The sequence below is a fragment of the Arvicanthis niloticus genome, chromosome 22, assembly GCF_011762505.2.
Source record: "Arvicanthis niloticus isolate mArvNil1 chromosome 22, mArvNil1.pat.X, whole genome shotgun sequence".
NCBI classification, from domain to species: domain Eukaryota; kingdom Metazoa; phylum Chordata; class Mammalia; order Rodentia; family Muridae; genus Arvicanthis; species Arvicanthis niloticus.
Window position 1 is genome coordinate 41,666,086 of NC_133429.1, and position 25,574 is coordinate 41,691,659.

The 25,574-nt window shown below is 43.1% G+C and overlaps 1 protein-coding gene across 17 annotated transcripts in view; it reads left to right on the forward strand.

The window, feature by feature from the left end:
- Positions 1-25,574, forward strand: part of Grip1 (glutamate receptor interacting protein 1) — a 636,231-nt gene that overhangs the window by 580,924 nt on the left and 29,733 nt on the right. For 10 of the 17 annotated variants that reach the window (XM_076920329.1, XM_076920326.1, XM_076920320.1 and 7 more), the window contains 7 exons: positions 3,292-3,436; positions 6,250-6,389; positions 6,564-6,758; positions 15,942-16,098; positions 16,603-16,714; positions 16,829-16,873; positions 21,304-21,537. In XM_076920329.1, coding sequence (XP_076776444.1) covers positions 3,292-3,436; positions 6,250-6,389; positions 6,564-6,758; positions 15,942-16,098; positions 16,603-16,714; positions 16,829-16,873; positions 21,304-21,537 — 1,028 coding nt within the window. The remainder of the gene's footprint in view (positions 1-3,291; positions 3,437-6,249; positions 6,390-6,563; positions 6,759-15,941; positions 16,099-16,602; positions 16,715-16,828; positions 16,874-21,303; positions 21,538-25,574) is intronic. The other 7 variants (XM_076920323.1, XM_076920324.1, XM_076920325.1 and 4 more) reach the window with 3 other exon arrangements.

The following is a 25,574-nucleotide window of genomic DNA, read 5'->3' on the forward strand; positions in this document are numbered from 1 at the left end:
GAACTATTTTTTCTCCTTGTTGGTTAGTGGGAGAGCTGAAATGAGAAGCTAGAGAGTTGAGAAACACTAACCTGGTAGACGATAGCTCTGGGATGTCCTAAAAACACATGTTAAACCCAACTGAGAGACCAGAAACTTCCTTGGAAAATAAGGCGCATGAGACAAGTTTTAAGGCAGAAGGAGAAATTCCCCCAGGAGAACAGTGGGAGGGGATGGGGACCCAGAAAGTAAAGACTGATGAACACTAAAGGCCTGAGCAAGGAGTTGTGGGTCCACCAGGAGAGAAGCCAGAGGCTGAGATGGAAGAGGACAGTGTGGTCGGTTCTTGCAAAGCCTTGTAATTTATCAAGCATTTGAGGAACCGACAAAAAGACTTCTTATAAGATTGTGGTACATTTGGGTTTGTGTTTTGAAAATATATGGGGGAAGACAGGACCAAACCCCGTGAGTTAGCAGTACTACTGGAAACGCACCCAAGAGGAGTATGAAGGCTGGGTCTCGTGCAGGAAGGCCATTTAAAAGGAGAGAGAGAGAGAGAGAGAGAGAGAGAGAGAGAGAGAGAGAGAGAGAGAGAGAGAGTCAAGCTGGGGCCTCCTCAAGGGCAAGTAACAGAGGAGAACCTGGGCACCCTGCCTTGTGCCCAGATGGGCCATGAGGTTTAGGTAGGACGGTGGAAGAGCAGCTGCTGTCACCAATGGAAAGAAAGCAGGCTAATTAAATGCCTATTTATTTGAGGCATCTACCTAGGGATTTCTAGGAGTGTTGATTTTCTTAACCCTGTGAATAAAATTATGCACAAAGACTTTGTATTTTTTAATTATGAAATTAAAAGTCTATACAGAAAACAGAGAAACACTGTAACGCACCATCATGTGTCACCCAGCAACCACAGTGGTTAGCTAGTTCCCTGTGGGATTTCTTCTTCCACTGGATTGTGTACAAGGAGTCCCAGACACCCCATCCTATTTTCATATTTAGAAAGAACAAAATTGAGTAAAAAATAAAAGAGAGACAAAAGGAGAGAGAGAGAGAAAGAATCAAGAAGTGTTTTTTTTTTTTTTTTTAACAATTGGTTTAAATTAGGATCCTTGAATATCCATATCTTGCCTCCCTCTACCATTTGAAGAATGTGGCCATAGTGTAAGGTCACCATCTCCTTGGTTTGCATCTACATCACGTACTGAGTGTCTAGTTGTCTTTTTCTGCCTACTTAGATGCTAATATAAAATGCCCTGTAAGCTAGCCTGAAACATGGCCATCTTAAATCCATCTACTCCATCCCCAGTGATACTTGTTATTTTGTGATACAAGGATGAACGAACTGGAGAAGCCCTCTCCACTCCTCAGTGTAGCACACAGGTCTGCACCCAAGCTCGCCTTCCTCTCGGCCAGTGTTTGTTTTCATCTAGACTGAAGTTTCACCTAAAACTTCCCATAAGTCCCTGGGCCTTCAGTGATTTTCATGTGCATTTCCCCAAATGGCATAGAAGGCAGATTCCCAAATCTAGGTGGCTGGTGCTTATTCTCATGTGTGGAGGGTCAGGGATTTCCCAACAGCGTACCCTCCTAACAGAATGGCCAGCAGAAAACCCGGAAATAAATAATATTAGCTATTATTTAGTTAAGTCAGGCTCGCTGCTCAAATGGATGATTCTACCCAGAACATAATTATTGATGCAGTATGCAGCACAAATTATAATCTGCTCAATATATCCCCAATTCATTTAGATCCAGGAAAGCTCTGGCAGGTAACAAAAATCTTACACAATCTGAAAATGTAGGCTTCCGGGTTTCATTTCACTAAACCATCCCCCGATGCCTCTTCCTGGAGCCCTCAATAGTTCATGATAAGCAACCAGCCTATTCACCACAATGTAAGCAGCAGCCTAGAAAAAACCCGGGGACCACCTCCCGGATGTGACGTGGAGGCTTCTAAGCTGTACTGGTCCAACCTGAGTCAGACATCGATTACTTTTATAACCTAAGACGCTGACCGTTATTCTGCATACGTTTGTTTGGTAGGTGGTCTTTCATTCCCAGTGCACGGAGCTCCATAAAGAATGGCTACATTCCAGAACTCCCAGTCTGTGGCCAAGAATAAAGTAAATGCTGACAAGAGAGAGGACATTCCTGCCCACATTACTCCACTGACCTTGCTTTTATGTTCACCCTGATTCCTCACTGCACACACAGATAATTGAATTGTTAACTCAAGCTTTCCTTTCTGTCCTTATTTTAGCATTTCATATCGTAAACGAACAGCTGTTTACTGCAAAAAAAAAAAAATGTGGCTCCGTTAATACCTTACTCCACACAGACCGACTGTAAAAACTGACTATTTTGTTCAAGTAGTTACTGGACCATTTCATTGTATCCTGAGGTACAGAAATGAAACAGCTCCTTAACTGTTCACAGCTCTCGGGCCAAGTGATAAAACAAGTGTCAGGAACTTTAAACACAAGCAAATCAAATACTTTGAATCCTGAAGCTTTGCAACCCTAATGAAGTCATGACACCTACCATGTTGACAAACGTGTGGAGAAGAACAGAAATGTCTCCCTTCTTACCAATATTAAGTGACACACAGAACACATGGCCATATGACAGGCTGGTAAAGGTTCCTGAAACATTGAATAGATTATAGTATCTTTTTCTCTCTATAGCAGAGAGACCATAATTCAAACTTCTGCCACAGTACCCCTGAATTGCTCAATGGTACTAAGACGCCGTCAGTGGAATGATATGAAAGATATTCTAAAATTCTTGGTGTTGTCTTCAAGACGATCTCTCTGAGTTCCAGTTAACCAATCGTTCTGATTCAATCCAAACCTGAGCAAATTCAGCTCTCCTATATTGAAAACTAGGATGTTTGGGGAAAAAAAAAAAAAAAGAAGCAAACCTGGAAACAGAAAATTTTCTGATACCGAGTGGTATTCTCATTGAGTATTATCTGCTAAGTTCTATGTTTACTGCATGGGCGTAGCAAAAACGGCTGACAAAGCACTGTCCGAGGCAGAGGCAGAATATGAGGATTCTGTGGCCAATCCATCGTTTAGCAGGGCCACCCACTTGCTAAGCATAAGTGTTTCCCCATCGGCACTCAGGGCAACTTCATCCTGAGTTAAGACTGGAAAACCCTATCAAGGAAACGCTGCTTCCCAACATCATCATTTTCTGAGCCATATTGTGTCAGGGGTGAAGCTGTGAATTTCCTGATTTGTGGGTGAATATATGCATTATTTTTTTCTTTTTCCAATGAAACCAATTACAATTCCTTGGCATTTATTGCAGATGAGCAGGAGAGTTCTGGAGCGATTATTTACACGGTGGAGCTGAAGCGCTATGGGGGGCCCCTTGGCATTACGATCTCTGGAACTGAAGAGCCATTTGATCCAATTATCATCTCTAGCCTCACTAAAGGGGGATTAGCTGAAAGGTAAAAACGGAAGGGGCCCACTGTCATTAATTACCTGTGTCTGAGGGGGTTTGCTCCTGCACAGACATGTGAACCACGCCCCCCTCTCCTAACTGTTTATCTGTTGACTTTCAAATCTGCACAAAGGATTGATTTTTAGAGCTTGAAAACTCTCAGGCAGAGCTCAGACTTGACACCAAAGGGCGTCACATAGGCAGGAAAGGATGCCACGGCTTAGCATGGATATTACTCTCAAAAGAAAAAAAAATGTGTTAAGAGAGCACGGTCCGGCTACAGGTAGATTTATCCAGTGTCCATTTTGAGAAGAGGACGCGGCTGTTGAGGGAGGTTAAAAGGCTTGTCCGAATCAATTCTGCAAACATTTGCTGAGCTTTCTGTTGCCTGACAGGTATTGTAGTAAGCTTCTATGTATTTGGGAGAGGATAATAAAGGCTTGGTCCTCAGAGGTTGCTGCTAACAGGGTATAGTGACCCTCTCCACAGTATCTCCTTGTGCATGTCCATTTGTTCTTTAGCAGTGATGCACACACCGAGTCTGCTCCCCGCCCTCTGCTGAACTGCACTTTTTTTTCTGAGACATGTTGCTTAGGCACACAACAGACTCTCTAACTAGATCTATTTTCCAGTGACTTAGCTCGGGAAGGCTCAGGCATGTCATTGAGGCTGACACTTGATAACAGTAGTTGCAAGATAGAGACGTAGCACTGCAGAATTTTCAGAACTGCAAGATACCTTGCTTAGAAATTGGCTTGCTTGACAGCTCTGTCTGTCAGACGAGGGGGCTGAGGCAGCTCAGCCAGGGCTACTCTCCTAGGATTTAATATTCTGATTTTAGCAGAGACGCCTGGGAGACCGTCTCTTCGGGCATCCTCCTGTTCTAGTTATCACTGTGAGGTGATACAACAAAGGATTCTGCAAAGTGGTTCATTACAGCTGGGTCTTACAAGCTGCATCGTTCTTGAACTAATATTCTTTATGACAGAAGAGATCATTTTCAGAGAAAAGTTCTGTAATTCTAGATGCAGTGGTAGACAGGCTAAGCAGTCCCTCCGTACCAGTATACACTGCACTACCCCTGCAGGCAGCTAATTATGCCCAACACAGCTGCCATAGGCCTAGACCAAGCTCAGTCCCTAACAGCCCCATAAATGGGCTTAATTCCTTCATTATCTGAATTTAAAGTGATCCAGTTTGGCCAAGGCCTGACCTTCGTACTTCAGCTTAACATCTTTGTCTCAAGGTGAAGACCTCAACCATTGTACTGTCAATCATCTATGGCATCCCCCTGTCCCTTCCAATGCTCCCCAACAATGGCAGATAAAGTAAACATGAGACTCGAACATCCCAGTGCACTCATTCAGATTAGATGAGGATACAAAGGATGTAAAGGTTAGAGATGCTGTTTATCAGTGTATTAATCAGTGAAATCATGCCCTGTTTTGGGCTAGGGAGACCCACCCACTGGTAAAGAGCCTACTGCACAAACAGACGGACCTGAGTGCAGCCCAGGCGCCACATAAAGGTCAGGCGCACAAGTGAGCACCTGTCACCTCAGCACTGGGCACAAGGACAAAAGGACCAGGAGAGCTCAGTGGTCAGCTGGCTTCGCCAAATTGATAAGCTCCAGATTCAGTGATAAACCATGCCTTCAAAAATAATCAATAGATAGGTAGGTAGATATGTCAATGGGTAGATGAAGAGATAAATAAATAGATTAGATTGATAGATAATGGGTAGACAATAGATAGATAGATAGATCATAGATCAATAGACAGACAAGTAGATAGATAGATAAATGGATAGATAATAGATAGATAGATAGACAGATGATAGATGGATAGATAATAAGTAGGTAGGTAGACAGGTAGATAGACAATAGATGGATTGATAGACAATACATAGAGATGATAGATAGATAGATAGATAGATAGATAGATAGATAGATAGATAGATGATTGAGAGAGACCCAGTGTTGACTTCTGATATCAGCATGCCCACACACACAGGTATATGCATAGACACAGACATATATTTTATATACCACATACACAAAATTAATTGATTGAGTGATATGCTTTCTTTATCCTCATGTCAGTCCAAGCTCTTACAGGTGTTCTCATCTCACCCTTGGGGCTTCTCTGTGAGATGATTACCCCCATCCTATTGGTGAGGAACTGATAGCCAGAGAGGCTGAAATAAGGCAACCGTGTCACACAGCTGACCTGGTGGATGACAGAGATGGCCTTAAACTTAGCACCAAATAATCCTTCTGCCCAGCCTTTTTCAAATCTTAGAAGCAGACCAGGGCTGTTGCTACACCTGTCTAGTCTATGTCTCAGACTCTTGAATGTGTCTCATGGCGAGATAAGCACCAGTTTTGTATTAAACATTTTAAATCCGTAGGAATCAAGAAGGTTGCCCCGCTATACATGGCCACATTGGTTGTTCAACAGAGTTATTTTCCTGGGGACCTGTAAGGAGTTTACCCAATGACTTAGCTTTCTTGGAGTTCAAAAAAAAAAAAAAAAAAAAAAAAAAAAAAAAAAAAAAAATCCAGGTTCATTCTCAAAACTAGTTAGAATGCTTTTTTTTTTCCTAGTTGCATTGGAAACTAAGAACTAATTCACCATAGAATGCAGGTTACAGCATTTCCCAAGAGAGAGCTAGAAGTGAATTTTCGAGCCCCTGCCAAGTCTTTATTATTAATAATACGCGATCTATTGAGAAATCTATCCCAAGCCGCCTGCAGGGATTGTATCTGCCTGCCCTCCGCTGTCTGCTGTGTCTACCTCCTCTGCCACTGGTGTGTTCCAGGACGGGAGCGATCCACACGGGAGATCGAATCCTAGCCATCAACAGCAGCAGCCTGAAGGGGAAGCCTCTGAGTGAAGCCATCCACTTGCTACAGATGGCGGGAGAGACTGTCACCCTGAAAATTAAGAAACAGACAGATGGTAAGTGGAGCAAGAGTCCCGATTAAAGATTTCCAGCCTGTCTCCTTCCCTCAAAGAATGTGCAGCGTCTGCATGCGTTTCTAGGGAAATGGCCCTCGAGCTACTGTATCCGAGGATCTTTTTTTTTGTGCATTTGTACTGATGTATATATACCCTGTTTCCCTGTCTGTAAAGCCCAATCCGCATCAAGTCCCAAGAAGTTCCCCATCCCCGGCCACTCGAGTGACCTAGGAGATGGTGAGGAGGACTCCTCCCCAATACAGAAACCTGGCAAGCTCTCCGACGTGTACCCCTCCACAGTGCCCAGCGTGGACAGTGCTGTGGACTCCTGGGATGGGTCTGGAATAGATGCCAGCTATGGGAGTCAAGGTATGGAAGAGTCTGTTTCATGTGCAGAATGTCTTCTCATAACCCATACTGACTCAATGTGTCTACCGTGCACAACCTGAGCCTTTCTACCTGCCAGCCTAGCATTCCCTCCTTGTAAGCTATGGGCATTTATCACATACTGATAGGATACTGATGGCCATGTGTTCAATGCAGAAAGCTTAGAGAGATATGAAACAGACTCTAAAGTAAAGCAGTTCAATAGAGACCATAGTGTTTTATTTCTTAGCAAGCATTTTACAAAGATGGGCAGGGCGTTGTCTGAAGATGCTACCAAGAGAGTCACCAATGACTAGTGTGACCCCATTGATTCTTCAGCATGCCTGGCTTGAATAAGAACTGATGTTTTCCTTACCACTCAATGTTAGGGAGTTATAGTTGTGTGATATGTGAAGGTGTATCATAGATGTGTCTTCTCAGACTTCGTGCTGACATCCATCACACAAACAACTTGGAGAGTAGGTTTGAGTGAGGGTAACTTGGTAACTTAGTGTCTTAGTGTTTTACTGCTGTGAAGAGAAACCAGGACCAAGGCAAGTCTTATAAAAGACAACACTGAATTGCAGCTGGCTTACAGGTTCAGAGGTTCCATCCATTATCATCAAGGTGGGAGCATGGGAACATCCAGGCAGGCATGGTGCAGGAGGAGCTGAGAGTCCTACATCTTCATCTGAAGTCGGCTAGTGGAAGACTGACTTCTAGGCAGCTAGGTTGAGTCTTAAGCCCATGCCCATAGTGACACACCTACTCCAACCAGGCCACACCTACTCCAACCAGGCCACACCTACTCCAACAAGGCCACACCTCCTTATAGTGCCATTCCCTGGACCAAGCATAGACAAACCATCACACTTAGTTAACTACCCATTAGGAAAGTGTACATCCAGCTGCCTCTCGTCCTGGTTTTCTTTTTCTTTTTTTTCTTTTTTTTTTTTGCTCACCCTGCCTCTGTTGTGTCATGCTCTGTCACGTCCTCGATAGGTGGGGAAAATCAAAAGGACATATTGTATCAACTTGTCAAGCTATTACATAGTTATGATGTCTGGAATTTGGTGGATAAAATATGTTGAAGGTCTCGAGTAGAGCTAAAGACTGATTACGTTGTATGTGCTTGATTGTGTGTTGGGTGTGTGCCTATAGATGCAGGAGACCAGAGTGTCAGATCTCCAGGAGCTAGAGTAACAAGCCGTTGTGAGCCACATGATGAGAGAACTAGGAACCAAACCCAGGTCGTCTACTGAGCCAGCTCTTCAGCCCCCACCACACATATAACTCAGCCCTCCATTTACTGTCAGTTCTTCCAAGTCGTAACACCATGTGACAAGTTAGCCATGCCACCCAATGTCACATTTTCATTCCCTGAAAATTACTGGGCATAAGGGATGCCAGATAAAGGACCCTATTCAAGATTCATCCAAGTAAATGAGGTTTATTTATTAAGGGGTGTGTTGACTTATTTTTTTTTACAAATGGGGAAACATTTCTACACAAATTTTTGTAAGAAAACTGTTGATATTGAGTCCCACCCCATGAGGTGATACATAAAAACTCAGCTATTCCAGCCTTTTGCACCCTAAGACTGGGACCGTGATTGTCATATGAAATATATGGTCTGATCTTTCTTAGTAAAAGGATAGAAGACTGCTTATGAAGCATTTCAAAACTTGAATAACAGTCATAATAATAATAAATGTAACATGGACACATTAAAGTCTTTATAAGGCTGAAGACACTAGAGTCAGAGATCATGATGACCTGGCAGAGATAAAATAGTTTGGAGATACAATACCGTATGGGTAGACAGCGTAAGAGTTTACCAAACAACTGTTTTTGTTCACATGACAATTCTCACATGACTCCCATAAGGAAGCTGAAGCCTACTACTGGTCATGGGTGCAGGTGTGAGGGGAAGATCTAGAAGCCAGCTAGTCTGACATCCACTGTAGTTCTTGGGGCTGTGTTCTTTTGCTGAGTGAGGGTATGTTTTGTGTCCTTGGAGATGACAGGCTCTCCCTCTCTGCCCTCCCTCCATCTCCAGCAGCTCTGACAGCTCAGAAGTCCTGACTGTGTGGAGCTAAAATCTGTTCTGCCCTTGGCTTCTGTCTATTATTCCTAGCTACACCCTCAAGGTGAATCAGAACTGGCTCCAGCAGATGCCGGGAGACATTATCGCTTCTCTTTCTAAGTCTTTCTTCAAGCAAAATAGCCTGATCCCTTCAACTGCTCCCCCACCTAACCTATTTTTGGGCCTCTTCATTGGCCTATGGCTCTCTCTTCTCAATATGTTCAAGTTTAATTCGTTGCTTACTTGAAGACAGCACTCAGAAAGTTGTCCTCAGCTGCCTGGTGGCTCAGAGCACAGCAAGCCCGCCCTGTCCTCATGAAGACAGCAGTTCCTGCCAGGGCTGCCCACTGCAGCACATTGTGTTTATTTTTCATCTTGAGCTTGCTGTTCATCAAGGTCTGTGAATCTCGGATCTTTCTTATGGCATTCGATAAAAACCAGGTGTATTTAGCTTGTGACTGTTTGTAGTTGACCTTTTTGTCATTGACCTTTTACAAGTAAAGCATAAAAGCAGCTATTTTCCTCTTACTAGTAATTATCATGTACTGACATGTAGTTTGTCTTTCCAACTTGTCCCTCCAGCCTCTCATCAGACTCCCAGGAAAACCTCACACAGCCCCTGCCTCCTTTAAGCCTGTAGCTGCCCCAGTTTCGCTGAAGCCCCCGTGATGCAAAAGAATCAGTGACTTGAGTAACCACGTTTGTTATTGTTCTCTGCTACATCACTAAAATGTCCCACTTACCCACGCAACAGACATTTAAGGTTCAGCGTAATTGAACAAGACCAGGTCTCTGTTCTGGTAGAAGGGCCCAACAGTTCCCAAGTAAACAGCTACCAACAACAATAAACATTGCTTAATGAGTAAGGAAATAGGACGGAGTGAACAAGGATGATGATGAGACCAGGAAGGTATACAGGAAGAGCTGTAGTGGGGGAACCTTGATTTTACTCGGTGGCTCAAATACAGACTTCTTCTAGTCATCTCTGGGGTGATTTCCTCCTCTCCCATTTTCTGATGCTCCAAGCCGGTCTCTTTTATCCAGATCTGGATCTTTGGACCCTTGGGTTTTAATTATTCCTTTTACTAACTGACGAAGTCCTGATGGTTTATACTCAGAGCAAAAGTCAATAGAAAAGGAGACAACAAATTGACACTTCCTGAACCCTCAGGGAAATTGATGCGTCTCAACTCAGGTAGCTACTGTCTGTCTTATCTGATCGGCTTGAGGTCACTTTAACGTTTGTGTTGTCTCTAGAAGTAGCCTTTTTTCATTCAGGTTTAAATACATTTGCGTATAATTAACTAATCTCTGGATTAATTCTTTTAATTTTTTTTTTCAGTTTTTAAACACATTCCCAATAGATATTCTTTAATGCATTTATGTTTCTAATTCTTCCCTGATTAGATTATTAGTGGTTTGGTTTAATTTTTTTTTCCCAGAAGTTGTCTTTATTTATTATCTGCCCTCTGGGTCTTTAACATAAAATGTGGCCTTTGGCTCAACTGTTTTATTCAATGCCTTGGGTTTTGTCCCTCTTCTGGCTTGACTTGGGTGAGCCATCAGCGTAGTGCCATGTTTCCTTGTAGTGTTCATATGGGTGGCAAAAGACAGTAACAGATGGGAATGTGTACAGTCAGAGCCCATCTCTCTGAAGACTTAGTTAAAGAATACAAACTCCTAGGCTGTGAGCTCACCCATCCTCCTGGGCTGGCATTTCCAATCTCCTTCTGTTTATGCTCGGCTCTCCACAGGCTCATATATCATCTCTGTAACTTGTCCAGTTCCCACTTAGTTCTGGCCCTTCCTCTTTGATCTCTAGTTTTACAGAAGATGACGTCGCTGTGTATAATCTTTAATTTTTTTTTTGATGTTCTATTTGGTCACCGTCAGAATGTGTTCTATGGAAGGCTTTTTCGTATCCAACTTTGCTTTCCTCCCCCTGCCCTCCCTCGTTTCCTCCCTCACGTCCTTCCTTCCCCCAGCTATTCTTTTGATATAAACTTTGCATACAGTTTATCTCCACCCTTTCAAAATTGTCACTCATCACCACATTGAGTGAATTTCCCATGAGCCGGAAGTTTGCTCAGGCTCTGAGGGGGCTGTAAGTTCCCATTGTGTTCCAGGTTTGTGCCCCTTTAGCTACTCCACACTGGTAACAGGAGGTGGGGGCAGAAGATAAAGGCTTCCATAGCTGGTGGAGAGCAGAGGCTGAAGATCTCACCAGGCAGAATTGGCCGCTCATCTGTATATGCCCTCTCTCCGTCAACCTGACATCCCCCCAGCAGGGTCCAGGGTGTTTGCTGCCACCAGTCCCATTCAGTGTATCCTTAAATTCTAAGGCAACCATGGCTGCTTTGCTTCTGCTTTGGCTGAGTGGGTCTCTGCAAGTCTCTGGTCAAAAAAATACTTCTCTCAATCACTTACCAACACACACACACACACACACACACACACCACCCAGTTCTCATATGACTATCACTGAATTTGCCCATTTTCCTCACGTACTTTGGCTTGAGATTATGGACCTGTAACAGCTGTACTGAAGATGGGGTTGGACTTGGTGATTTGTCCTCCCTTCAGAGGCATTTCTGAAAGCGGGAATAGCTTTCCTGGCACCGCCATTTTTTAAGCAGCATCCACCCAGACCCGTAAGACAGTTATTGACAAGAACAATTACAAATACAATTACATGATTTGATTTTTCCTATTCTTAAGAAAATAGTGTTTTCGAAAAACAAATCTGGCCAAGATTATCTGGCTCGCCTTCCTATGCTAAAATTGGCTTCCAAAATTACAAGTAGCAGCAAGACAGACAACCCCCAATTATAGATTCAAGGAGGAAATTCCCAAAAAGCATTTTTAAACATTCTATGTAGAAACCAACGTTGTTTCATTTCCTTCCCCACATGAAGACTGGATGGAAATTAAAGGCTATTGTTGTGTTTTATTTAAAAAAAAAAAAAAAAGAAAGAAAGAAAGAAAGAAAGAAAAGAAAAGAAAAAAATGAAAGGAAAAGAAAAAGAAGAACCAGGAATATGTTTGGTAGATGCGCGGTATGGTGCAGTGGAAAGGGTACCCCATGCTGAGGTACCCCTTCCTCCTGAGGTACCAGCCATGATGACATGATGAATATAGTATAGAATAAAGTTTATTTAGGGCATGGGGAGGGGAGTTGAGGGAATAGAGATAAGAGAAAGGCAGAGAGAGAGAGCGCGCGAGGGAGAAGAGGCTGGCCATGAAGACATGGAGAGAGAGGGAAGAGGGGAATAGGAGAGAAGGAGGAGAAAGGGAAGTGGGTAAGAGAGTAAGAGATGAGAGAGAGAGAGAGAGAGAGAGAGAGAGAGAGAGAGAGAGAGAGAGAGAGGAGGGGGCAAACAGCTCCTTTTATAGTGAGTCAGGCACACCTGGCTATTGCCAGGTAACTGTGGGGCGGAGCCTAGAAGGAAGGCTCACCCCTACGAATAGGAAGAAAATATTATAAAACAAATGTGACTATGTTAGGATGTCAGGACTTTACAAATAACTCAGTTACTATCCCTAAAAATAATCACCATGCCAAGACGATTCAGAAGCACCTACATTTGTGAAGCTTTATCTTCCGCTCTGCAAATAAATAAAATGAAACCGTGCTCATCAGAAGGAACCAAGACTGAATTTTAAACCCTCGTTATGACACAAAATATAAACCTCAATGTTAAAACCAAGAGGCAGAAGAAATGAAAAGGTGAGAGATAAAGGTTTCCAGTTCTGAATCAAAGCAGGATTACATACAACATATATTTTTTTACAATTCCTTTTATTCAAATTTTCACTTAAAATGCACTTTGTGGAAGCTGTGGAGATGCCTCGGTTGGTAACGTGCCTTCCACAGTGGCATAAGGAGCTGTGTTGGGCTCTTCACCTACATCAAAACAAACACAACAGTCAGGGGTACCCCAGCACTGGAAAGGATGAGACAGAGGGAGTCCTAGGACTGGCTATCCAGCCAGTTACCAGTTAACAAGCTCCAGGTTTGGCGACAGGCCCTGCCTCAAAAAAAAAAAAAAAAAAAAAAAAAAAAAAAAAAAAATATATATATATATATATATATGGAGAGCATTTGAGAAAAACACCAGACATAATTTTCCGGCACACACAGACATGCACACTCATGTGCAAGCACACGTACACACCCAACACACTTACACAAACACATGAGCTCATACACAGTAGCTCCAAATATAGAAGCATTTTAATTTCATGTACTTGCACAGCCGTGCAACGAAAACAAGGCTTAATTATATTTTCAAAGTTATTTTTTCATACATATGAGCCATTGCAACAGTTTCAGTTTGACCCCGGTGTAAATGATTGGTCTTGAGAATTTATGTTCTCACCTCTAAAAAAACGGATTTGCTTTTACCAGTCTAATTTTCTCCACTTTAAATCATGGTATTGACTGGCATCTGCCTATATCAGTTCGAGATTGAGCTGGGCTATTTTACTTAGAAGTGAACACCAAAATGATTGCATTTAGCCAAGGTGGGGAGGTATTGTCTCACACTGTAACCCACAGCCTGGCGGAGGCAGGTGGCATCTGAGAGATATCGGGGCCCACGCATCTTACTGTTCCTATGGATTAGCGTCTCTGCTGTCTTCCCGTCACTACAGCCTTTCACACACAGCCTCCGTCAAGTCTGGAGCATCTCGCCCACGTTCTCACTTAACTCTTTCTCTGGGTGTCTGATGTCATAGTTCCGTCAGTGTTCTTTAGAAGAACCAAATATAGTCATAGACTCTTAAAAAAAAATAAAACAAAATGCTCAAATACTCTCTTGCTGGTTCTCTGATGTTCCAAGTTAAAGTCAAAGGCCTTCTATTTCCAACATAGCTTCCTTTATACCTGGGCCTCTCTATAGCATGCTTTACTCCTTTATGTCCCAGACTTTATTCTCTAAGCAAGTTGTGGTCCCTCGTGTAATACCTTGAAAATGATTATTGCTTTGCATATGTTAATCCACTCTGTGTGTGTATATGTGTGTGTGCCTGTGTATGTCTGTATGTGTGTGTATATGTGTGCATGTGTATGTTTGTGTGTGTGCATGTGTATGTCTGTGTGTATATATGTGTGTGTGCCTGTGTATGTCTGTTTGTGTGTGTATATGTGTGCATGTGTATGTCTGTATGTGTATATGTGTGTGTGCCTGTGTATGTCTGTGGATGTGTGTGTATATGTGTGTGTGTGCATGTGTATGTCTGTATGTGTGTGATGTGCACACACATCCATGCTCCTGGAAACATAAGTGCACATGCTAGAGGAGCTAGGTCTAACCTCCAGCCAGAATCAGGGAACTTTTTCTCCTCTTACACCAAGCCATTCTAACAGTGACATGATTTCAATTATAAAGACGTAGGCATATCGAATCTGCTGTATAACTCCACAGTGTTTAGGGATCTGGGCTCCTAGATATTTCTGCTACGTTTTGCTTAGCACTTTTATCCTTGGGGGTCATTGCTTGGTCTAGTTACCTGTGGACCAGCTGTTTTGCTCTTATTTTTAACATCTGGAACAAGAGTTGTAAGGATCCTTCAGAGAAGTCTCTTGGCCATGGGATGGTCAGGACATCTCATAGATTAAACCTAGCTTACTACACAGCCCAGCAGCAGTGGGAGAGAATGAGCAGAGACAGCAGTGGATCCAAAGACTGTCCCAGCCTAGCCAGTCAATTGACCCTCCTCCTGCAGGGAAGAACACATGTGGGTAGTCAGAGAGACCAGAGTATCTCCCCGGGAGTAGAGAGAATATGTTGATGGATTTGGGGGTAGAGAATTCTCCTATTACGACTATATCTTTGTCCTTCCCCTTTCCAGCTTGGTCAACAGTGTCTTCACAGCACTTAGCCCTAATGAATGTTGACATCCTAACTTCAAACTTTCATTTGGCTATCCTTGGCCACCTTTTAAGACGCAGGTTCTAGTCCCAAATGGTGAAAATAGCAGTCCAGTGCTGTCTGTTATGATGAATTCCTTAATTACAGTAAGACCCACATCTGGTATTATGCTGTGTATGTGTGTTTGTTGGGGGTGGGGTGTGTGTGTATACATAGCCTGAGGAAATGAACTAAGAAATGTGTGATAATTGTAGACTAAGCTATGGACTCAGACCTATACATATTCCCTTGATTTCTCAGTTGAACCCCCCAAATATCCTGAAGGACTACATACTCCACCACATATTTGAAGTTACATTCTAGACGTTTTTCTCAAAATACTTGCAAAGAATGTAATTTATCCCTTGTTGTAAATATCCTTTAAATCCATTACTGTCAAAATCTTGGTGTTGTAGACTTCAAGGGTGATGTCTGTTACATAACCTGATTGTTCCCTAATCTCCCACTGCTTCTCCCTTCAAGCTGATCAGACTTAACCCCCTGTCCCAAAAGTCAGTCTCTGGTTAGCAATTCAAGTAAACATAGCCATTCTCGAGCCACCTCATGTTGACTTCTTCCTTACTTTGACTTTCAGAGAGACAGAGAGAGAGAGAGAGAGGAAACACAAAGGGGTAAATGCCTTGCTCTGAGTGCCTTGTTCAACGGTGACCCAGTCTCCAAGTGTCCTTCTCCTAGGAGCTAGGCTCTCCCAAACTATCCCTGGATTTGGTGGCTGGGGATTCTTGTCCTCCGGGCCAACCACCCACATGGGTTTGAATTGAATGAGAAATGAGTCTTCTCATTAAAACATGGTGGAATAGTTGTGAAAGGAGAGGTGAAAAGTGAGAACTGGTAGCTCCAGAGCCCTGACCTGCGTCAGCTGAAACAGGTTGGGGAAGATGGAGGTGTGTATATGGTACTGACTGTGAATTGAAGCCCCAGGAAGGTTTAGGTACTGGAAACCGCTCTTCAAAGCCTTTAGCGGTTGTCTTTTCATTGCAAACAATTAGGACCAAAGCTGGCTGTGAAGAAAGCTCTCAGAGCAGCGATGCAGGAAAGGTCCCACTGTGCGCTTGCTATTGTTCCTGCTGTCACTCTGCCACCTGACCTTCTACTGGCCACCGTTGTCATATCTCAACAGATGAGGTAATCCTCAGGCCCAGCTCTAACTCCTTGCTTCTGTTTCAGGCTCGACTTTTCAGACTTCAGGATACAATTACAGCACCTATGATTGGAGGAGTCCGAAGCAAAGAGCCAGCCTGTCCCCGGTCCCCAAGCCTCGAAGCCAGACATACCCAGATGTGGGCCTGAGTAATGAAGACTGGGATCGGTCCACAGCCAGTGGGTACGGTTGCACCCCCACTGTTGCCCCGCCCAGGGTGACTTCCGGGTCTCAAAGAGAGGAGTCACACTTCTCTACACCCAGCAGCAGCTCTTGTTAGCATTGAGTTTGTGAAGTAATCCACTTTGACTGTCCATGTCAGCCATGTAGAAGGTTTCCAAAATCCATGCTGCCCAGGGATAGCCCAGTAGCACAAGGCAGCAGTGCAGTTCCCCAGGGTAGCACTTGGGGAAGTCAGTTTCTAAGACCCATGTCTTCTCTGTCCCCATACAGAGCCCAGGCTGACCTGAAACAATTCCATTTCACATAAACTCTTAAGTGTTGGGATTGCAAGTATCTGCCTCCAGTCCCAGACAAGAGAACCATATAGTGTGTGTATATATGTGTTTGTGTGTGTGTGTGTGTGTGTGTGTGTGTGTGTCTGTCTGTCTGTGTCTGTGCGCGCATGCGTACATGCATTCCTGTCCATCTGTCTTTCTTAACCCAGACTGTGTTTCTTGCTGGCAGCTTCGCAGGGGCTTCTGACAGTGCAGACGCTGAACAAGAGGAAAACTTCTGGTCTCAAGCACTGGAGGACCTGGAGACCTGCGGCCAGTCAGGGATCCTGAGAGAGCTTGAGGTAGCCTCGGTCCCCCTGTTTATCTTGACTGTCCCGACATTCCTTTGTTTTGGTCCTTTTACGTTTGCTTTGATCACAGCAGTTCATTTAAAAAGCTTTAACCCCTTTCCACAGGAGAAAGCTGACAGGCGTGTGTCATTGAGAAACATGACCCTCTTGGTAGCTACCTTTTCTGTTTCTACTTTTGCTTGTGAAGCCGCCTTCCCCGCCCTTGCCTTCTGGACAGCAGTTTGATTTTATACAATGCAGTTCTTACTGACTTGTGGCTTCTGCCATTGCTCCCCTGCTAACCCTGACTGTACCTGTTTCCCACCAAATCGCTAAGGAGCTAGCCCAGTCCCCCAACAGTGGTGCATCTCATTCTCTTAGCTGCTTTAGAAAGGTTTCTTTGGCATGTTTTCATTTGTACCTGGTATAGAAATTAATTTAATCGTTACGAGGAACATAAGAGGAAATACAATTGTATTTTGTTTTTGCCCTCAAGTTGATAATCACGTGACTGTTTTAAAAGGCCAGTCTACTTGGTAAGCAGGCAAAATATTATTCCCTGCTTTTCACTGTTCATTGGAAATCTTAATTCCATATTAATGTCACCTGAATCTGAGGAGGAACAGCGGAACTCTAGGCAGTTCCTTAAACGAAGCCATGAATCTGCTGGCAGTATTCAGACTTAGTCTGGGAAGGCCTGGAATGTTTCCTTTTATGTTCTTTCCAAGTTTCTAAGCTGTAAACTGTAAAGTGGTGAAAGTCTCACTTTTGTTTGGATGTCATACGAGGTCCCCGAGTCACTCTAAGGAATGCGAATGGCCCAGCCGGGTGGAACCTTGCGATTCTAAAAAATGGTTACCCATCTTTATGTTACTTTGCTTCTCAGTTGCATGTGTGGATATCTTACGTGACTCTAATGTTTGTGAATCTGCAAAGAAAATATTCTAAAGGAAAATAGTAGTTTGAATTTATAGACACCGGAGTAGTACCTGGCATGAATTTTGGCTTCAGAGCACAGTTAAAGGGGCCTGGGCATGGATAGACTTATAAAATTTAAATTAAGATGTAAGCCATTGATTTCTCTCTTTTTTTAATACAATTTTCCAAAAGAGCACAATTCTTAAAAGCCAGCTGGTTTATTTAAACTTTTACCACCCCCTGTAGGTAAAATGTCAAGGATGGGGTTGACTAAGGCACACAATTCATAATTCATGAGCACTACCCTCTCTTACTTCACCTCCCGTGTCTTTCCCATGTGATGTAGCTCTCTTGTGGAGCTCACTCCTCTTATAGCTTCTTTGACATTGGGTACATTGAAAGTGCTGTAAACGATCCTGGGCCATTGCCTGGAAACTTGAGTTATCTCATAAAAACAAGGGCTGGAAATGTGTTATCTCATCCTATAGGTGCCTCTGTTGGGCTTTATGTGGTGTGTGCCCGAAAATTACAAAGGCAGAAAGGAAAGGGGCTGGGCCAAAGAGAAGTTAAATTCTCAGCTAAGAGGAATGTTCAACAGGTTCATAGATTAGAGTCACATTTACAGTAGGATCACAAAAAAAAAAAAAAAAAAAAAAAAAAAAAAAACCTTCACTCATTTAAATGGATTTTCTTCTCTTGATTAAAAAAGCTGTTATGTTTTTGTTGAAGCTAGAATCCTGCAGATAAAATTTACCCTCAACACCAAGCATTAAAGCAAACGTTTATAAATATGGATTAACCAAAATGATTGCGACTGAAAGGAGAATCTAGTGATTATTTTCATTATTGCAAGCAATAATTTAGATCCAACTTTACCACTGGGGGAAAAAAAAAGGATGTGTAGCCTTCCCCAAGGCTAAAAGCTCAAACTAAGACCTCAAGCAGTTTTTAGTCCCTCTTACCAGTGGTTGTATACGTAAAACATAGGAATGCTGGACAGTGGTGGTAAGTGCCTCTAATCCCAGCACTTAGGAGGCAGAGGTAGGAGGATCTCTGTGTTTGAGGCCAGCCTGGTCTACAAAGTGAGTTCCAGGATAGCCAGAACTACATAAAGAAACCCTGTCTCACAGAAAAAAAAATAATGCTTAAAAAATAGTAATTATAGTGACCTAATACTTAACATCATGATTAATAGAAAACCTGAAGGGGCTGAAGAGATGGTTCAGTGTTTAAGAGCACTGACTGTTCTTCCAAAGGACCCAGGTTCAAATCCCAGCACCCACATGGTATTTCACAACTGTCTGTAATTCCAGTTCCAAGGGATCCAACACCCTCTCACAGACATACATGGAGGCAGAACACCAATGCAAAGAAAATTAAAAAAAAAAAAAATAGAGAACCCGATGTTTAATAAATGCAATAAAACCAAGTACTGGGTTTAAGCATTTCTTAATTCTACTTTAACAGATAAAAGCTTAACCAAATGTCTGGATTATATTTATATTTGTACTTAAACTTTTATAATCCTTTTTAGATGCTATTCATTTGATTGAATTTCACTTTAAGTGACCAATCCAGCCATAATTTGAAAACTTGGATGAGGAGCTGTTCTTGTGTCTCCTCCCCTCCACTGGCCCTGGGTAAACCCCATTTTCAGTGTCTCTTCTCGTAACTCTCAGACCCAGTGATTCTTTTACTTCCCTCATGCTTCCTATGGATCTCACAAAAAAAAAAAAAAAAAAAAAAAAAAAAAAAACCAAAAACAAAAACAAAAAAAAAAAAACAAGAAGGGAAAACTAGATATAAATAAAGCAGATAAGTATTCTAAGGAGGTAAGAATAATGGACGGATGGTCATCATTTCATGGAAAAAAAAATCACTGGGTGCTGGCAGTTACCACAGATTAAACACAGAAGCGATATATGTAAGCACCATCATATAAAAGGTGTCCGTGACACCAACACAGCTGACCGTCAGGGAGGTGTCACTCAACCTCAAAAAGGTTTCTATCAGAAATATGCCATACTATAGATTCCATACTACCGTTGCTTAAGTATTAAAGGCTTTTTTATTTAAAAGGGAAAGTTTTGGGTGACAGAAGCCACAGAGCCTGTTGGTCAAGGACTAAGAGTGCAACCAGACTTCTAGAGTACCCATACCAGACTCCTTGCCAAGTGTCAGAACCTACCCATGAGCCTCTTCTCCCCCTGCCCATTGTGAAGGAAAAGACCTATAACACCTACCTATGAGGTTGTGAAGTAGTAACCTCGTATGGATGTTCTATATGTAGCATTCAGCAAGGACTTCTCTGCAGCTAGAAGTCCCACCCTCAGAAGTGGCTGTGGCACGTGTTCGGTGACTCTGTTTCTTTTTCAGACAGTTGCTAGAGCCATGAATATTTATGTCAAGACTTGACAGTTGTGCAACTACTCTCTTAGCAGTGCACATATAAACCGAACATCAGCTGAGAGGGGTGAACTCCTACAGAGGCAACAGATAAAAACGCAACTCTCTTTGCGATGTTCCCTCTAATGAATGAACAGTTGCAGACAGTGCCCTTGGTTCAATTACTTACTATATGCATGATCTCGGGCAAGTAAAATTCTTTGTGCTCCAGTCCTTTCTTTAAGGTGGGAAGGATAAGTCTACCTTGTAGACTCATGGGCTTAAATTACTGAGTCTCTTTAAAGACCTCAGCCAATCAAGCTTTGTTGCTTTTAGCTTTTGCAACTATATCCTCAGGCATGTTTACCGGTGTAACATTTATGTATATAGTATATAAGCATCACATAAGGAGCATAGAGCTAGCCACTGTCTTGTTTTTAGAATCTTGGCTCCTCTAACAGGAGAAATGTCCATTCCCATCATGATACTACTTTCAAATCCTTTGTCGCTCCAGTTCTGAGATTCGGTCATCAGGGATGTTATCTTCCCATTGCTTACTATTCAAGGGATATGTTTGAAAAGGAATAAACTTCCCTTTGACTGGGTGAAATCCAATTCAAGTCTCATAATTTTTTTGAGCAAATGGTTAAATCTGATATAAAACGGTAAAAAAGTTTTAAAACCTTCCTGAGAGTATTACATTACACAAAGACCGTTTGTAAGAAACGCTGTCTGTGCCGTGAGATGTAGAAGGCAAAATGCTGATGAATATTCAAAGATGTGTTTACACACATCTGGGGAGGTCACTGGACCAGAAGACGCATCTGTAATCCCATTCCACCCGACGGCTTGCTTCTGTTGTTTGAGTCCAAGTAAGCATTGCAGACAGCAGCAGCCTGGCCTCTACTGGGGAAGCTCTCCAGCCATGTCTGTGAGAAGCACTGAAAGTGGCTTCATGAATCCCAGCTCTTATGGAAACTTATTGCTTCAAATACAGTTTACAGTAGACTAATGTTGGAGCTTTTCAATTTGCCTCAGCCTTGCTAGGGGTGGTATCTGATTAAATAAACTCAGGGGCTTAAATACTTCCATTGGATTCGAGATGCGCATTATAAATGTGATTGCGGTGCACATCCCAGACTTTCGCAGTTCACCCAGTGCGTCCATTCTCCAGCCTTTAGCTATGCCCTGAAGACACTGGTATTTTGACTGGGCAGGAGAGTTGTGTTTAATGTTGAGCAAACCACCCTTTTCCTTATCCGCGGTTTAATCCTTTCTGAAAATTGTCAATGCCGCAGGCAACAATCATGTCGGGGAGCACTATGAGTTTGAATCATGAGGCTCCAACGGCTCGCAGTCAGCTGGGGAGACAGGCCAGCTTCCAGGAGCGGAGCAGTTCACGGCCACACTATAGCCAAACAACTCGCAGCAACACCCTGCCCTCAGACGTGGGCAGAAAGTCTGTAACCCTGCGGAAAATGAAGCAAGAAATAAAGGAGATTGTATCCCCAACTCCTGTGGAGCTTCACAAGGTCAGTAGACCTCTTCTTCCCTCCCTGTTGTCTAATGTAGCAGCCATTCTGCATGACAGTGAGGCATTGATGCAGGCTCGGCAGTGGCTTCTCCTGTGGGCTCGGGGAAGAGAAAACCCACAGTTGAAAGGCACAGCTTCAGAGACTTCTGTCGTAAAGCATGTCCCCTGGGATGATTATCCTAGAAAGCGGGGAAGATTGATTTTTAGGCGATGTGTTTATTAAAAAGCGGTCAAAAATCTTACAAAAAAAAAATGTGAGATTACATGGTTATGTGGAGCTTGGAAAGGGGGAAGGATTTCCAAGGCATCTTTTGTCCATCGCATCACTGACAAGAGGCTTAAAGCTTATTGGAAAACAGACTTACTATTCAATTATATACCTACACTAGACATGAGACTCTTCAAAATGTTAGACTTCCTGGGCTAGGGCAGATTGAACCCTGGTTATGCTCCATGTTGGACTAAAATATTGTCCACTTCACAGAGAAAACTTGCTTTCACACTTTGCCACACTTCTGAGTCACCCACGGCGTCTAAGACAACTATGGCAGGTCCCAGGCCAACACAAGCAGTGATAAGGAGGTTTGATCATCTAGAACAGCACTTTATTCTTTTTTAAATATATGAAGATTATAAAAAAGTAACAACCCCAACCTCACTTTTCATGAGAACCAAGACCTTTCCTGTCACTAATAATCTACTAACAGAATTCATTTCACTCAAAGGAGCACATAAGTGTCAGGTTGAAAAGGAATTAACAGGTAGCTACTCCCTTTTCCTATAAAGATTTCAATTTTCCTAACTAGCCTGTGAAGCATAGTTGTTTGTTTTGTAGCTGACAGGGTATGATGGATCGGGTAAAGATACCTTAGTGGGTTATGCTGTAATCCTGGTCCTTTATTTTATCACACATTCATACATCCATTGACACTTAGACTGTGTTATACTGTGTCTGCATTCCCTCGAAGGATGTACTATCTATTCGTGGGGAAATTGGAGACCAGTAGTAAGACATCTAGGAAACCATGGGAAGACATTGGGATCAGTCCAATAATAGCAGGCAGCCTGGACAGCCCTGGAGTGCAGAAGGTGGCACTTCACCCACTGTAAAGGAAATTGGAAAGGCTTCCTACACATAGGCGTTGACTGTGCGAGGAGGTAGAGTGTGGAGAGGCACCCGAGCACAGAAAGAAGCATGCGCACATGAAACACCATGGTGTATTTCAGGAGTAAAAGTATTCGTATATGACCAGGGTTCTTTGCATTAAGAGAGCTTCAGAAAAGCAAAGATGCTTCAGGCATTGAGCCCCCATTACATGCTTCAGCTTGTTTGTTTGTCTTGGATACATCTGCTTGGTAACTCACATACCCTACCTCACATGGTGACTTCGACCATCACACCACAGGAAATCCCGTGGCCATTAAATTGCAAAGGCTACATGGCCAATGTTAATTCTGCCGTGCCAAGAAGAAATCCATCCTCCTAATTTCCTTGGGGTGGGGGGGTGGGGGTGGAGTTGTGAATGTTGCCTTCCGCCTTCTCTCAGTTTCTACCCAGGTTGAGAAAAGCATGCTTGTTTGCCTCCCCTCCTTTAGTCTCAAAGAGAAACGATACCATCATTTACTGGGTACCTACGGAATTCTGTCTGCTGCATATGTTAGCCCTCACAATAGATATTTTTAGTAGTCACTTATTATCATTCATAAGATAAGAAAAGTTGCAGTATGAAATTGTCTTCTTGTTGTTGTTCTTCTTTCTGGAATGAAGCTATTTCCTCAAAGACAGTTACTTATGACCCAGAAACATAAATGCCCTGTCTCCCTATGCTTCCTGCACAGAAAGTATTCAGCAAAAATAATGACAGTAAGCTAGCTGTGGATATTGTTATAACTGAAAAAATTTTAGTGGGACTGTGCTGAAATACAGACCTTATTTAAAAAGGAAAATTCTATCTCACCCTTAAATCTAACAGATGGCAGTGGGTAGACCAGTTGGCCCATTTGTGTGCCAGTATGTGAATTGGTGGTTCATGAGATCATGAGCACAAATGGGTCACCACAGCCTGACAAATGCCACATTGCTTTTCCCCCACCATTTCAGTCATTTCCCCTACATATGGTTCTAAGGACATTTCTCCTGTAGCTTTACTACCTTCCAAACTGATCCCGAACAAAATGAGGCTCTCAGAAACTAAGTGGTGCCCTAAGATTAAAGCCTCCTAAAGCATTTAGGTTAAGATGGAGACCGTGGGCACATGCTTCAGAGTTCTCCGGAAAGCATCTAAGAATGTCTCAGGTACCTTCAGCTGGATTTGGTTGCCCGGATAGGCTGTCAATGTGGTTGCTGCACAGCACACTTCAGGAGTTGAGAAAGAGATGGTCATTAACCAAGAGACTGACCTTTCTCTTCACGGTGCCTGTCTCATGTGTTTTGGTCTTAGGGCATCTGACATGGTGGGAAAGTGAGCTGACACGTTGATTTAGTTCATTTTCATTGCTGTGATGGAATGATGGACACAGGTTGTAGAAAGATTCAATTATCTTCATGGATTCAGAGAGTGAGTGCAGCCTATTTCAGTAAGTCTGGCATGTCTGAGAAGCTCTCTTTATATCTTGGACCAGAAAGCAGAGAGCTATTCAGGAAGCAACCAGTGATAATACGCTCCTTAAAAACCACCAACAACAACCAGCTTTCTCTAACTAGGCACCACCTTCTAAAGTTTCCACAGCCTCCCAACAAACTACCAACATCTGGGGCCAATCATTTGTGGTCTGCATTTTGGAGTCCAGCTGTGGTCCCATGTTCTTTGCTTCCTCCCACTCAGGGTGTTCTGATGCTGCTGCACACTGGGCTGGAAGGACAAATCAGAGCCTGGAATGGGTGGAGTTCTGCAGGATCCTGGTCTGGCTGGGGGTGAATGCTGGGGGCAAGAGGGTTGGGGGGTACTCTTCCCGAGGATCTCAATGCTACAGCTCTTTTAGGCAAAGGCCTTCTCTGACCGTCTTCAACGACAGCACTCTAAGGTGATCTTAGCTTGTGTGTATTTGTTTTTGTTTGTTGGGGTGGATTTGTACACGTACACTTTATTTAGTGTGAACCAAAGGTTGTATAGTTTGGGGGAAGGAGGTGAGAATATCTAGGATGGACAAAAGTCATTGGCTGAAGGCTAAGGCACTGAGATGCCTCATTAGCATGGGGAGACATTTCAGGAGTCTCAGGTGCAAGACTACATTCTTCAAGTGAGGTCTCAGATGCCCCAGAGAAGAGGAAGCCCTCCTGACAAAATGAGTCCACTATTTTGCACTAAGGACTGATTTGCAGCTAAGGGCTGTCAAGCTTAGCAGCAGGGTCTCCCAATAATCATTTAGCTAGTCATGTCATGGGGGACATTACATATTCAAATTATAACATTGATAGAATAGAGTTATCTTCCATCTGATGGTGCCTTCTTGTCATTAAGCCTTTGTCATAAATTAGTACTGGCATGAGATAGGGCTTCAGAAGTAGAAACCCCCAGCCCCCTTCTTGGGTTGAAGATATCCAAGCTAGAGTACCAGGCAGAGTCTGAACAAAGATGAATTTTCAGTCCCCAAAAGGTTACAGTAGAGGAATTTCTACTATGCAGTAGATCAGAGATCAAAGTGGCCATGGTAGGTGACACAAATGTCTCTAAGCATGCTTGCTGTTGCTTTTCTGTTTCAGTCTTTCTGGTGGTTGTTTGCCACCGGGCTAAAGTCCATTCATGTCCAGGTTATCCTTCTCACTGGAAGTTGGATCAAGAAAGGATGAATGAATAAAAATTAAGGAGAACTCTATGTCATTGTAAGGAATACAAGGAAAGTCAAAAGTTCAAGTCCTCTGCCTCCTGGGGGCAGGTCACTAACATCGCCTCATACAGAAGAAAGTGTTAGCTTATCTGTTACTTTCTTGACTGTGGTGGTCAATCCTGAAGGAACTGAAAGATGCCTAGGATCTTAGTAAACACACCTCTGGGTGTTTCAAAGACATTTCCTTCAATTACATAATGAGGGCTC